The sequence below is a fragment of the Poecilia reticulata genome, chromosome 18, assembly GCF_904066995.2.
Source record: "Poecilia reticulata chromosome 18, P_reticulata-male-v2, whole genome shotgun sequence".
NCBI classification, from domain to species: Eukaryota; Metazoa; Chordata; class Actinopteri; order Cyprinodontiformes; family Poeciliidae; genus Poecilia; species Poecilia reticulata.
This window is the reverse complement of record NC_088847.1, coordinates 27,093,656-27,108,457: the sequence shown is the minus strand read 5'-3', so window position 1 is coordinate 27,108,457 and position 14,802 is coordinate 27,093,656. Positions and strand designations below refer to the sequence as shown.

Here is a 14,802-nt window from a genome sequence, read left to right as displayed (position 1 = left end):
TGTTTTTGTTTTTTTGTAAGTTATATTTTTTTATTAAATCTACAACAGATCTTTTCCATCTCCCGCCTGCTGCATCTGGGTTCAAACTTCAACCACACACATCATGACTCTGTCAATCAGGGTCAGTTTGGATTGAATATATGTAATGTAAACATCTAAATATAAATAAAATTTGTTTTTTTTAAGAACCACATTGAAGCCTAACCTTGTTACAAAATATAATGGCAACCATTTACTTTTTTCCTAAAATCTTCAAGTTACGAACTAAAATATAAGAATGATTTTACAGCAAAAATATTTGTTGGAAATAGTGCATAATATAGATTTATAGTCAGAGTAATGATATCAATAAACTCTTGTCAAAATATTGCCACTGATGCATGACGTCCACTTTAGTGGACAGGTGATCATTTGTAATTTCTCCAAAAACATGGTTGTAGTATTAGTCTTAAGGAGTTGCTTGATGTCACAATATATTTTTTTATCTGCATGAGTTTTCTACGGTATAAATAGGGACTGGATATTCCTGAGTGGGTTAGCATGCTTTCTCATCTGTCTGTCATATTGGATTTAACTGCATTTTCTTGCACTTGCAGTGAATGGCCAGTAGTTGGCAGTGTACTGTATGATGGACGACTGACCACTATAGTGGTCTGTGTGATTTTACAAAATAAAAAGAACATATAAACACAAGAAAATTGCTTTTAGATAGCTGTTCTCAGCTGTTATGTTTTCTTCATATTTGTTAAAGCTGTCACCATGTCGTAGCAGTTTATTATGAGACAGATAATCTGTGAAAACAATCAATATCCTCCATATCCTTCCTGAATTACTATTACTGGTTAAAGTAATGCACCGTTCTGACCAAAACAACCTATCAGAACCAGTAGGATGTTCTTAGTGCTGTAAATTAGCCTCATTCACTCACTGCTATATGTGCTAATGGTGGAGAAAAAAATTATCATTACAAGAAACTGTTTATCTGCCGTCATTGGTAGCTATGCTAACTAAACTTAGCATTCACAGTTTAAATCTGCGCAGCTCTGTGCTATGCAAGCTGTAGCATGGCACAAATTGAGGAGGAGGAAGGATGAGCAGCACCACATGAGACTGTGATTGACAGCACTAAAACTCTCCTGCCTCTGACTGGTTGTTTCTATAGCTGGGAGAAAGCAGAGGAAATAGATTTTTCACAGATTACCTCTCATACCATAGTGTCACAACATAATGACAGTTTTAAAAAAATATGTAAAAAAAAATATTTATATGAAGTCACATAATGCAGCTTCAATTTCATTCAGGAGAGAACAGGTCAGGAGGGACGTGGGTTAGAGCTTCTGCTGACTCACTCATCAGTTAAGTGGTAAAAGGCACAGGGAACAAGTTAAATATATCAATATGTTGGTAATTTTTTTTCTTAATTCGTTATATTCTAGTGAAAATGAGGCAAACAGTAGTTTGTAGCTAAACTAATTATGCTAAATAGTTGATAATCTCACACAGTCTACTCACCTCTCCTGGAGAAAAACTGGGTTATAAATTAACACTCTTGCCTTTTTCTCTCTCCGTCTTTCTATTTTGTTTTTGAAAACCTGATTTTATAACTTTTCTTAGCAGCATAGTGACAGATGCAGCTTCTACTGACTGTAGCTGCATAGTCACTGTAAAGCTCCAAGCAGGAACGAACCATTTGACGCAGATCTGCGTGGTGTGGGGGGTTCAAGGCAAATATGAATGTGTTTTTTAGTCTGGGAGGGACATTAAATTTTTACTGCTAAAAACAATCTTTGAAAATACAATATGATTATTTTGTATTTGACAGAGCCCCAATTTTTTTATTTTATGTCTATGAACAAAATATAAATAATTAAATTGTGGAGGGCACCCTGTTGGTCTGGGCCCCTAGAATCGTTATCAATTTTCACCCCTTTACCGCGCCGCTGTTCAGAACCCAACTAAAACCCCACTGTCGTTACCTTGAGAAATAATGAGCTCTGGTTAAAACAGTCCTTAATGCCGAAAATGATGAAATATTACACATCAGACAAATGGAACAGAAAGAGCGACATTCACCGTCCAGCGCTGGGCTCCACTCAGCTCACCGTAATGCTGACACCAAGTGAAGCAAAGGTTCAAGTTCAGCTTTATCTCCTCCTCATTCTGCTCCCTCTGTAAGCTGTTGACTTGTCTTAATAACTTTTTGTTTTTGTGTGAGTGTCACCAGTCTTAAATGATATGGTGATGTCAGCCAGGTGAGCAGATAAAACAGATGAGACAAAGAGTCCTTTCGTCCATAACAGAGTGTTCCTTATGAATTTCTTGTAACATTTCTTGTCTATAAAAAGATAAGATTCATAGTTTCTTTTACGAAGGATATTTTAGTTCCAGTAGTCTTTTTGTTTTTCACAATGTAACATCAGGGCTCTTTTTCTATTTATGTTTGTCCTTAACTTGATCTTTTTTAGCACATTACCTCCACTTTACAATAAACTAACTTTTAGCCACAAAAGCAGACGTTTTTATTCTATTAGCAGATGAATATATAATCACATCTCTAATTAGTCAAATCACAGACTGTTACCCGTAGGTTCGTCTTGTTTCTCCTTGTCCTTCCTCCCTGGTTTCCTCTTGGTCTCTCCATGTCTCTGGTTCGGGTTTATTTTTATTTCTTGGACTTTTTTTTGCTTTTCTGTAAGTTATATTTTTTTATTAAATCTACAACAGATCTTTTCCATCTCCTGCCTGCTGCATCTGGGTCCAAACTTCAACCACACACATATTGACAGATGGTGGTAATGCTTTGGACTTTAAAGCCACTCTGTCCATCATGGTCAGTTTGGAAGGAATATATGTAATGTAAACATCTAAATATAAATAAAATATATATTTTTTTAAAACAACATTAAAGCCTAACCATGTTACAAAATAAAATAGTCAAAATATTTGCTGGAAATGGTACATATTGTAGATCTATAGGACTAGATATTCCTGAATTGCTTGACATGCTTTTTCATCTGTCTAACATATTGGACTAACCTACATTTTCTTTCACTTGCAGTGGATTTTCAGTGGTCTGTTTGTGGTCTGTGTGCATTTACAAAATAGCAAAAGCACAGAATCACATCAGTTAAAATTTTACCATATGTTTCTTTTGAATATGTTTAAAAAATCCTTTTTCAAGTTTCTTTAGAACAGTGAGTTGTTAAAGTTCCTTTGTATGCAGATGACAGTGCAGATCAGTTTCTGTCCTATGATTGGTGGCTTCCTGTCCAGCAGGAAGTTGTGAAGTTTTGTGTTTAAAAGCTGCTGCAGGACTGCAGACATTCACAGGAAGCTGGACCAGCAATGGCTCTGCTGAAGGTTTTTCTGCTGCTGGGGCTGGGTGAGTTGGACAGACTGGAGACACTGAAGACACTGGAGACAGTGGAGACACTTCCACTGGTTCCAGAGAGGCTGCTGCTCTCTGTGACTCTTAAACTTCTCTCTGATTCAGTTCCAGACTGAAACTTCTTTGCATTTAAACTGTGATGCTTTTTATCCTTTTTGATCCAGCAGCCATGTTTGCTCTTGATTTCTGAGTGAAGTCCTCTTTTTTCTTCTTCAGGCGTTTCAGTGAACTCTCTGCAGAAGAGAATCATTGGAGGTAATGACTGTCATGTCACCGACCGTCCTTATCATGTTCGGCTGTTGGGCAGAAAGGGAACTTCATCGACTCTGTGTGGAGGAACTCTGATCCACCCTGAGTGGGTCCTGACTGCAGCTCACTGCTGGGAGTCAGAGGCAGGGTGGTAGGAAAGAAACATTATCACAGTTTATCTGCGAATGATCAGGTTTTCTGTGTGTTCATTACAATCTAACCTTTTCTGCAGGACTAACGTAGTAATATCTAAAGTTCATCCACGGACTGCTACAGAGGAGACTCAGGTAATCCGAGACAATCCTTTGATTTTTACTGACCACGGCCGACAGCATGACATCATGTTGCTGAAGCTTCGGAGGCCAGTAACAGACGTCCCACTTGCTCTGCTACCAAAATGCAAGAATCGCCTTAAGAAGTAAGTCTGTGTGGTGGGATGGTGTTCCAGCCTCCCCCACTCTGTGCACCAGGTGCAGCTAGAAGCGCACCATTGATTGGTAGGCGGGGGAGATGCCTTTATAGTTGGGCAGGCTGCTGTTTCTTTGTTTCTCCCACTGTTGCTACAATTGGTGGCTACATGTTGGCTTGTGTGTAGTGATGGGTAGATGAAGTGTCATGTATCGTTTCGACACATAGCATAACTGTGCCGATTCTCTGTCGAGACTGTGTCACGCAATACTGACACCTGCTGGACATTAAACATTCCTACAGGCATCGTAGTGATTTGATGACCTAGTCTACATAAAAAGATTTAAGTCTTTGTATTTTATTAAATATTATATATAGTATTATGTCATATCTTCAGTTAAATTTAAAATATATTTGATATCCTTAGATACAGTCAATAAATAACGTGAACATGACCCATAAAGTGAAAATTTAAGTGAATGTGTTTGGAATGAGGATGAATGGACTGTTTCTTTATCCACAAATTTTTATTAAAAAAAAGTTTTACAACATTTTGAAATTTAGCCTGTTATGCTTTTTGACAAAACTTCACCTGCTGCAGAAAAAAAATTAAGTAAACATTACATTTACAGCGAACCCTTGTTTTTCTTAGTGGTTGCGTTCTGAAAATAACCCGTGATAGGCGAAATAATTACCCTTATTTTGTACAGTTATTATACAGCACAAATAAATGCTCTACATTGAAACCAAATAAAACCTGTTTTCAAATCAGCGGATGAGCGTGTGCATCAATCGGGCATTAATGTGATCCGGAGTCATGTCATTAAAGCATCTTCTCCAACCTGCCCGGCGAGATTCGCAGCTGTATCTACGACAGAGCGATGGATCTCGTCAAACTAGCCTCCGGTCAGGTTCTGCTGCCTCTGGTCACAGTTTTTTTTCCAGCAGTTCGGTTTCCATCTGCTGAATGGTCAATCTGTATTAAATACCGTAATGTTATTGGCACTCTGGTAGAGAAGAAGCGAGGAGACTGTTTTTACCAATCATGCAATCAAACAAGACGCAGAACACTGTGGGGAAAAAATCTGTACAAAAAAATCTGCGAAGCAGCGATACCGTGAAAGGTGAACCGCATTACAGCGAGGGTTCACTGTATATGAAATAATTTATAAAATGCAACTGAGTAATTTGTAGAATGGCTGCATATCTGAGTTTATCTAGGTGTATCTGGGACTTCATTCTCATGCCTGGCCTCATAATGCCTCAACATTGAAAAGATGGATTTATTTAAATAAGACAGTTTAGTCAAACATATGTGACACTTAACCTGCAGAACATAATATGAAAAAAAACTAAGAGTCCATTTCAGCTGAATTTGGATTCAGATAGATCAAGTAGAAAGTGATAAGAACCGGATGAAACAACAAAGACGAAAACAAATTTATTTTCCAATATAAGATAAAAATGGTCCCACACTGAGGAAACCCTTCCTTTGAAGCTGCTCCATAATTGACGCTGTAAAAGATCAAGAATTCGTTTGGTAAATAATTACTGAAATAAATTTGTTATAAAAGTATTACTGATTGCACTTTAAAAATTAGGTAACTTTGTTATTAAAGGTAAAGTTTAAACAGTAATGATTTCTTGGTTAATGTCAAGTTGTCATAACAAAGACATTTTCAATAATGTCAACTTTGTATTAAGTGTCATAATTTACCGAATGACGCTTTATGTTAACAGTCATAAATATACATGAAGGCTTATTCATGTTCATGACAGGAGTTATGTCATGTTTATGACAGTGTCATGACAGTCTTATTCACCTCCTTCAAATAAAGTGTTACCTCTTGTGTTTTACATTTTCTTGTTGTGTTTTAGAGGCCAGATAGTTCAGCTGGTAGGAGAGGGAGGAACGACAACCGGCGATTGTCATAAGCGAGGTGAGAGAAATATTGAAGCTATGACAATAAAGTCTGTGTTTCTGTCTCTACAGGTGGAGAGAATAACATGTTTATGATTCTCATGTTTCTCTACAGTAATCAATGCTCCTATTTCAACACAACTTCAGTGTGTCAACATGAAAGTTGCTGCTGTTACCCACTTTGACCCGACATGTGGGCACGTATTCCTCGCTGAAGCACAGGACAAGGATGTATGTCATGTAAGTTTGTTTCTTTAATATCTCTCGAAAGTGATTATTAGACTGAACTATTTTACAAGATAAATAAATGTATTGCTATAATTTTTTCTACAGGGCGACTCTGGTTCAGGTGTTGAGTTCGACGACAGGATTTATGGTGTGATTGCTGAATGCACAGGAGAATATGCATGTCAGATGCCAGCTAAAATCATGGATGTGTGTGAATACAAGGCCTGGATAAAAGAAACAACTGGAATTAAATAAAACAAACTATCATGAATGAAATTCTCATAAAATTTCCTGTCAGAAACAATTTTATAGTTGTATCTTCAGCTTGTAGAATTTGGATAAATAGTTTGTTTTTCTCACCTGACCTTGATCTCCCTAATGGAGCCTCCTCTGCTTCAGAAATGAAAAATAAATCAATGAATGAATAAAAAAGTACCATGTCCTGTCTGGTCGTCTTTACATTCATGGTTCAGTTTTTTATTTTCCCTGAGCTGAGTCTAAAAATGTGAAGAGTTTTAAATCACATGAAGAAGAACACCAGAAGTAATTCATTTATTCATTTTTTGTCTTCATTTTACAGCAGAAATGAACATGTAGCATCTAAACTCTGCAGCTCTGGAGTTACTATTCCTTAGTCTTAGAAAACTTTAAACTCCAAAGAGCTACACAAAAATAATGAAATAATATCCTAATAACTAAAAAATAATCACATTCTTAATGAAGATACAAAGGAAATAAAAAGTTCAATAATTAAAAACAGTCTAAATCTGGAATGTAAGATGTTTTAGGAAAATATAAAAAAATAAGTAAAACTAATTAATGGTGGTCTCTGATAGCCACAAATTTAACATGAAAAATGTATTGAATGTTGTATGATGAAGAAATTAATCCTGAGAAATGAATTATTAAAATAACCCATGACATTTTCTGGACAGATATTGGCAGCTGTTATAAGCACAAAAATTCTAAAACTCATCAATTAAATTTTACATGTAATATTGGTGAACTAAACCTTTATTATTTAAAATAAGAAAATAAAATAAAGCCACATAAATTAATATTAACTCTTCAGCATTTGGAATGTCACTTGCTATTCAGAAGCTGTCATTAAACTCATCAATACAGGAGAAAATTCTGTTTTATTTTTCTATTTTGATCTTGAATTAATTGATATGTCTTAATGTATATTTCTAATTTCGAGAGGTAGCATCTATTGTAATTAATTTTACTGCAGTACCAGAAAGCTGCCAGTATAGGCAGCGTCGTAATCGCTCCAGAGTCTGGAGGGGAGCAAACACCAACCTCTTCACCTGTTGGGCACTAGCATTGGAAGAAGATGTGGATTGAGGAGAAAGAGGATCAGATCTTGGAACAGGTGCAACAGAAACCTGTTCCCATCTCAATTTTTCATTTCCCGCCTTCAACTGCAAAATTACCTCCCATTGCAGCATAACAGCAGGCCGTGCTATGCCAAGCAGGGTCTGATACACACACGAATCGTCTTACAACAGGGATAAATGTTGTGGTGATGTCAGGGTGCAGCCATGTGAGGAGATAAAACAGACAGAGAAAAAAACAGTCCTTTTGTCCATAACAGTGTTCCTTATGAATTTCTTGTAACATTTCTTGTCTATAAAAAGACAAGATTCATAGTTTCTTTTACGAAGGACATTTTAGTTCCAGTAGTCTTTTTGTTTTTCACAATGTAACATCAGGGCTCTTTTTCCATTTTTTGTATTTGTTTGTCCTTAATTTGATCTTCTTTAGCACATTACCTCCACTTTACAATAAACTAACTTTTAGCCACATAAACAGATGTTTTTATTCTATTAGCAGATAAATATGTAATCACATCTCTAATTAGTCAAATCACAGAGTGTTACCCGTCAGTTCGTCTTGATGCTCCTCGTCCCTTAAAATCTGTGTTCATCTCAAATTTTGATAAACCAGGCAGCAGAACACAAAGTATAGCAAAATACCATTTTAAAATGATCAATGTCACATATTGGTCTTGATGAAGATGTGCTGCGTGAAGAAAACTTGCCAGAATCACTAACCACCCATTTTCCCCTCTGTGCACCACCCAGGTCCGTTTACCAGGTTCAGGACCCAACTAAAACCCCAGTGTTGTAACATTGAGAAATAATGAGCTCTGGTTAAATCAGGCCTTAATGCCGAAAATGATTAAACATCATACAAATGGAACAGACAGAGCGACATTCACCATCCAATGCTGGGCTCCACTCAGCTCACCGTAATGCTGGCACCAAGTGAAGCAAAGGTTCAAGTTCAGCTTTATCTCCTCCTCATTCTGCTCCCTCTGTAAGATGTTGACCTGTTTTAATAACTTTTTGTTTTTGTGTGAGTGTCGCCAGTCTTAAATGCTATGGTGATGTCAGCCATGTGAAGAGATAAAACAGATAAGACAAAGAGTCCTTTTGTCCATAACAGAGTGTTCCTTATGCAATTCTTGTAACATTTCTTGTCTATACAAAGACAAGAGTCATAGTTTCTTTTACGAAGGATATTTTAGTTCGAGTAGTCTTTTTGTTTTTCACAATGTAACATCAGGGCTCTTTTTCTATTTATGTTTATCCTTAACTTGATCTTTTTTATCACATTACCTCCACAAACTAACTTTTAGCCACATAAACAGATGTTTTTATTTGATTAACAGATGAATATATAATCACATTTCAAATTAGTCAAATCACAGACTCTTACCCGTCGGTTCATCTTTTTCTCCTTGTCCCTCCTCCCTGGTTTCCGCTTGGTCTCTTCATGTCTCTGGTTTGGGTTTATTTTTATTCTTTGGACTTGTTTTTGGTTTTTTGTAAGTTATATATATATTTTTAAATCTACAACAGATCTTTTCCATCTCCTGCCTGCTGCATCTGGGTCCAAACTTCAACCACACACATCATGACAGATGGTGGTAATGCTTTGGGCTTTAAAGCCACTTTGTCCATCATGGTAAATTTGGAATGAATATATGTAATGTAAACATCTAAGTATAAATAAAAGCAGTCTTTTTAAAAACATCATTAAAGCCTAATCTTTTTACAAAATAAAGTAGCCAAAATATTTGCTGGAAATGGTGCGTAATGTAGATCTATAGGACTAGATATTCCTGAATTGGTTGGCATGCTTTTTCAACTGTCTAACATATTGGACTAAACTACATTTTCTTTCACTTGCAGTGGATTTTCAGTGGTCTGTTTGTGGTCTGTGTGCATTTACAAAATAGCAAAAGCAAAGAATCATGGGTGACAAGAGAGATCTTTGTCTTTTATAAAAAGAATCACATCAGTTAAAATTTTACAATATGTTTCTTTTAAATGTGTTTTAAAAATCTGATGTTTTTCATTTAATTAGATAACTTTCTGTGAGTTTTATTTATTTATTTAGTTTTGTAATTTTACATGTACAACAAATGTCAATAGTGTAATTTTGTTCTTTTCCAAAATAAAAGAAGCAAGCCATTTTCTGTTTGTGTAGAGGGTCATTTTCACAGCTCATCAATATCAAAATGATTTGACTTTTGGGAACAAAGGCAGATTTAATACTTATATATTTTAAACAGTTTTTTCTTGATGAAAAAAATTCTGTTTCATTGGCTGATTATTTAAGTTACAGAGGAGAACATATTTTATTTGTGAAATAATTAGTCAATGGAACAAGAAAGTTTTTCAAGTTTCTTTAGAACAGAGTTGTTGAAGTTCCTTTGTATGCAGATAACAGCACAGGTCAATGTCCGTGCAGTGATTGGACAGATCACTGTCCGTCCTGTGATAGGACAGATCAGTGTCCATCCAGTGATAGGACAGATCAGTGTCCATCCTGTGATTGGTGGCTTCCTGTCCAGCAGGAAGTTGTGCACAGAGATTAAAAGCTGCTTCAGGACTGCAGACATTCACAGGAAGCTGGACCAGCAATGGCTATGCTCAAGGTTATGCTGCTGCTGCTGGAGCTGGGTGAGTTGGACACACTGGACAAACTGGAGACACTGGAGACACTTCCACTGGTTCCAGAGAAGCTGCTGCTCTCTGTGACTCTTAAACATCTCTCTGATTCTGTTCCAGACTGAAACTTCTTTGCATGTAAACTGTGATGCTTTTCATCCTTCTTGTTCCAGCAGCCATGTTTGCTCTTGATGTCTGAGTGAAGTCCTCCTTTTTCTTCTACAGGCATTTTGGTGAACTCCCAGCAGAAAAGAATCATTGGAGGTAATGACTGTCATGTGAATGAGTATCTTCATCATGTTCGGCTGTTGGGTGTAAAGGGATCTACATCGACTCTGTGTGGAGGAACTCTGATCCACCCTCAGTGGGTCCTGACTGCAGCTCACTGCTGGGCATCAAAGAATTTGTGGTAGAAAAGAAACATTGAGACATTTTTTATCTGCAGATCAGGTTTTCTGTTTATTGAGTTCATTACAGTCTAACCTTTGCTGCAGGTCTAACGTAGCAATATTTAAAGTTCATCCACGGAGGGGTAAGCAGCAGAATCGGTTAATCCGAGACGATCCTGTGATTTATACTGAGCACGACTTTCAGCATGACATCATGTTGCTGAAGCTTCGGAGGCCAGTAACGGACGTGCCACCTGCTCTGCTACCAAGTTGCGAGAATCGCCTTAAGAAGTAAGTTTGTCTTTGATGAAAAACATTACTTCATGGTTTCTGTCTCCAGTCCTGCTGCCTCTGCTTCAGCACACCTGAGTCAGGTAATCAGGCCACCTGCAGAACCTGAACCTGTATAGCTCAGGTGTGTTGGACCAGAGACACTCCTGTGTCAGAGGATGAAGCCCTTCATGGATTTACTTTCTCTTCTTTCATTGTTCTTCATCACAATTAATGTTTTACATTGTTATCTTGTGTTTTAGAGGCCAGACAGTTCAGCTGGTAGGAGAGGGAGCAACGACAACCGGCCCCTGTAATAAGCGAGGTGAGAGAAATATTGAAGCTATGAGAGTAAAATCTGTCTTTCTGTCTCCACAGGTGGAGTGAAGAACATGTTTATGATTCTCATGTTTCTCTACAGTAACCAATGCTGGTATTTCAACACAACTTCAGTGTGTCAACATGAAAGTTTCTGATGTTAGTCAGTTTGACGCGAAATGTGGGCATATATTCTTCACTGAAGCACCGGACAAGGATGTATGTCTTGTAAGTTTGTTTATTAACTCTCGACAGTGATTATTAGACTTTTCTGCTTTACGAGATAAATAAATGTATTGCTGTAATTTTTTCTACAGGGCGACTCTGGTTCAGGAGTGGAGTTCGACGGCAGGATTTATGGTGTGATTGTTGAATGTGCAGAAGAATATGCATGTGAGATGCCAGTTAAAATAATGGATGTGTGTGAATACAAGACCTGGATAAAAGAAACAACAGGGATTAAATAAAACAAATCTGGAATGTAAGAATTTTTAAGAAAATACTTAAAAACAGCTAAAACTAATTAATGGTAGCTTCTGGTTGCCACAAATGTTTCCCCTATTGCAGTTAAACACTATTCAACTGTTAATTTTACATTTTAGTTTTAACACTTTTTATAGGCTTACATAAAGTTATAAAAAATAAAGATGTTAAAAACATTAACAAAATATTGTTGATATTTATGCAAAACGTCTCGGAAATTACAATTTGGTTTTCAAAAGTTTAAATTTGTATTTAAATTTTGCAGTAACATCTGGAAAAAGTAAAAAGATGTTAATGCTGCTATAATATGTCATCAAAGTCACCGTCATGTTTTTCACTGAAAATGTTGCATCAAATTAAACAAAGAAGGTCTACATCATCAGATACGGGCCTTATTAATTCAATAATCACTGTTCAAATAGTGTTGACAATTTGAACTCATTTCTATGCAACCAAGAGTATTTCATTATGCTGTTATTAAATGATAAATGTTTCTAGAGTAGTGATTTTGTCATTTTATTCTTCATATTTAGACATTAGCTGAAAGTTTAAGATTAAAATAATAGTCTCGGATGAAGATGAAGCATTTTTCATCCTGCTCTGGATTATTAGGGAATTAAAGTTATTATGTAGAATATCTTGTTTCTGAATATATCAAACAGCTGTTATCAGTAACAATATCCACAGTCACAACTTGAAAATAAATGTCTGATCAGACTGATACTCATGTTTTTCTGGCTACTGAAGAACAAAATACATTTTCAATAAAACATATTTAGTTTTAAAAGCTGTTAAACTCATTAATGAAACCAAAACCTGCATCCAACAGCTCATGCAGAAAACATTGATATGTTGGATGTATTCTGGTAAATTCTGTTTTGAACACTTTTTCTAATAATTTCAACTTTAGAAAACATTAAATGAACATTCAAACATTTTCTGAAATCAGAGGAAGCTAAATATTTTTGCTTTGAGCTAAATAATTAATTGGTAAACTTAGTGTAGTTGCCAAATAAATATTTTAATGACAAGCATAAATGTTTGACAAATTCTGTCATTGTTTTGCATTTATTGATTTTTTTGGAAATGCTTGTGTGTCTCAGTCCAAATGGCTTGAAAATGGTTGTCAATACTGTTTAATTCCTGCAGGTCTTCATGCATAGCTGCACATTGGCACATTTACAGATGAACAGCAGCGCCCCCTGGAGGCCGTCCACCACCTTCAGCTCTCAGCCTGGACACAAGAAATAACAGTGGGGTCATACAAAGCAACTACAGAAAGAGAACTACAACAATTTAGACATGGACAAGGACTAAAAGGAGGTCATCCCAACCTCAGACATGCACATCCATTAAAAACCAAAGCTTTAGTTAATGATCTGAAAAGCAAAGCAAGGTCAAAGGTCACACAGGCCAAACTGAAAATAACCCAAAGCAAACAAACGTGGTAAAAAAGAAAAATAAAAGCACAAAACTGGGGAAACAAAGCAGTAGGGCCTCCACCAAGCTGCAGCAGCTTTCTGTCTGAAAACGACAGTTTAATAGTTGGTTTAGGCAAAAGGCAGCAAGTAGAGGAAGTTACAGCCACACCACAGTGCAAGCAGGAGACCCCAAGCCATTTCTGAATCCACAAACAACTTGAATTAAAAGTCTGCCATCTGAGAGAAGAAACATTACTTACTGAAGTTAGAGTCATGAGCACTGGCCATGTCTGGGCATAAGGTGGAAGATCCTCCTCTTATGCTCCACATCCCTGTTGGCCGTTAATTGGATGACAGGAGTCCTCAGGATTCATCCCGAAACTAAAAGCAGACAAAAGTAAGTGCTAGGTAATTTCCAAACCTACATAAAAGAACCACAGAAAACGTATATGAATTTTATGTCAAAACTTTTGCAAAAGGAGAAGTTTCAGCAAACTGCTTCTCTGAGCCGTTCACAGAGCGTTCTGCCCTCTCTCTGCTAGAGCAGAACCGTTATTTAGGAAAACAAGAGTGAGAAAAGATAAACAGCAAAGACAGATGGCAAGCTCTATCTAACACACAGGTCATCCAGCCCTTTCCCTTGAGAGCGATTTCTCAGAAGCGTGGAAGGAACAATCAGTTCTCAGGAACACAGATTCTTGGTGCCAAAAGTATTCAACACAGACTTTTAGCACAGAAATCACGTCAGTGCTGGATTAATAAAAATGATAACAGGTTTTTATTTATTTAAGATTTTTACAGCATGTTTTTGTAATATTTCAGCAACAGGGTGAAACGTAAAGTGTCTCTGAATGTGTAATGGCAAAAGAGCTTAATTAAACCCTATTACAATAAAAATAATCCTAAAAAATAAACTGGTTTAAATTCACATATGTGTTTCAAAATTGGGATGAAGCAAAAAAACAAAAGAACAAAGTAAATTAACAAAAAATTAATAAATAAATAACCATAGGAAAAAAGTATTATTATTTTGATTGTGGCATTATTTCCAATCCCATTTTAATGCTTTTATAAAACATATTCTCAAGTATTTTCAGTAGAGACTCTTTGTTTCTCAGATGATTTGTTGAATGTTGTATAATAAAGAAATTAATCCAGAGACATGAATTATTAAAATTATCAATGACATTTTCTGGACTGATGCTGGCCTCTGTTGTCACAAGCACAGGAATTATAAAACACATCAATTAAATTTTGCATGTAGTTTGCATTCCACGTTTCCAGCCTGAATCGTTGCAGGTGATTTGAATCCTATCAACGTTACAGAATAGTTTGTTCACCTTTATCTGAGTTGATTCTGTAGCAAAGAAATTGGTGAGTCTTATTTTCTTTTCTTTTATTTTCATTTTGCACAGCAGATTTGACATTTTACATCGGTGATACTAGAATAAGTCAGGAACCAGCAACATGGTTAGCAAACTTCAGGGGTGAAGAATAGACAAACATTATATTGACACAGTGCATAATATCTGCATGTCTGTGTTATGGTTATTATTTACTAATATCATCATATTTAGTTTAGTTGAGAAGCTGCTGCTTGATGAGCTGATGAGGTTTCATCAGGACTCGGTGAATGAAGTGAGTTGGCAGCTCGATGCTCTTTTCTGACAATGTGTCTTTTCTGTTCAGGTTGACTCTTCAACATGTCGGTGAATGCCACCTCCGTCCCCGGTGATCTGCTGCTGCGTCGCTGTTACAGCCTCAG

The 14,802-nt window shown here is 36.5% G+C and overlaps 2 protein-coding genes across 4 annotated transcripts; both read left to right on the top strand.

Annotated features, from left to right (window-relative positions):
* Nucleotides 1–3,321: 3,321 nt before the first annotated feature.
* LOC145548678 (kallikrein-13-like) lies at nucleotides 3,322–6,653 on the top strand. Its single transcript, XM_081599561.1, has 6 exons — nucleotides 3,322–3,382; nucleotides 3,605–3,788; nucleotides 3,870–4,055; nucleotides 5,924–5,985; nucleotides 6,082–6,206; nucleotides 6,300–6,653. The coding sequence occupies exons 1-6, from the start codon at nucleotides 3,346–3,348 to the stop codon at nucleotides 6,447–6,449; spliced, it is 744 nt and encodes a 247-aa protein (XP_081455687.1). The 5' UTR covers nucleotides 3,322–3,345; the 3' UTR covers nucleotides 6,450–6,653.
* Nucleotides 6,654–10,087: 3,434 nt separating this feature from the next.
* On the top strand, nucleotides 10,088–13,440 carry LOC145548850 (kallikrein 1-related peptidase b3-like). 3 transcript variants are annotated; one of them, XM_081599900.1, is made up of 7 exons: nucleotides 10,112–10,168; nucleotides 10,382–10,565; nucleotides 10,651–10,836; nucleotides 11,079–11,140; nucleotides 11,237–11,361; nucleotides 11,451–11,493; nucleotides 12,766–13,440. In XM_081599900.1, exons 1-7 carry the CDS (start codon nucleotides 10,129–10,131, stop codon nucleotides 12,777–12,779), a joined length of 654 nt encoding a protein of 217 aa, XP_081456026.1. In that variant the 5' UTR covers nucleotides 10,112–10,128; the 3' UTR covers nucleotides 12,780–13,440. The 3 variants fall into 3 exon arrangements, with proteins under 3 accessions (XP_081456027.1, XP_081456026.1, XP_081456024.1); XM_081599898.1 differs by having other exon boundaries at nucleotides 11,451–11,526; XM_081599901.1 differs by lacking the exon at nucleotides 12,766–13,440 and having other exon boundaries at nucleotides 10,088–10,168; nucleotides 11,451–11,600.
* The last annotated feature ends 1,362 nt before the right edge of the window (nucleotides 13,441–14,802 follow it).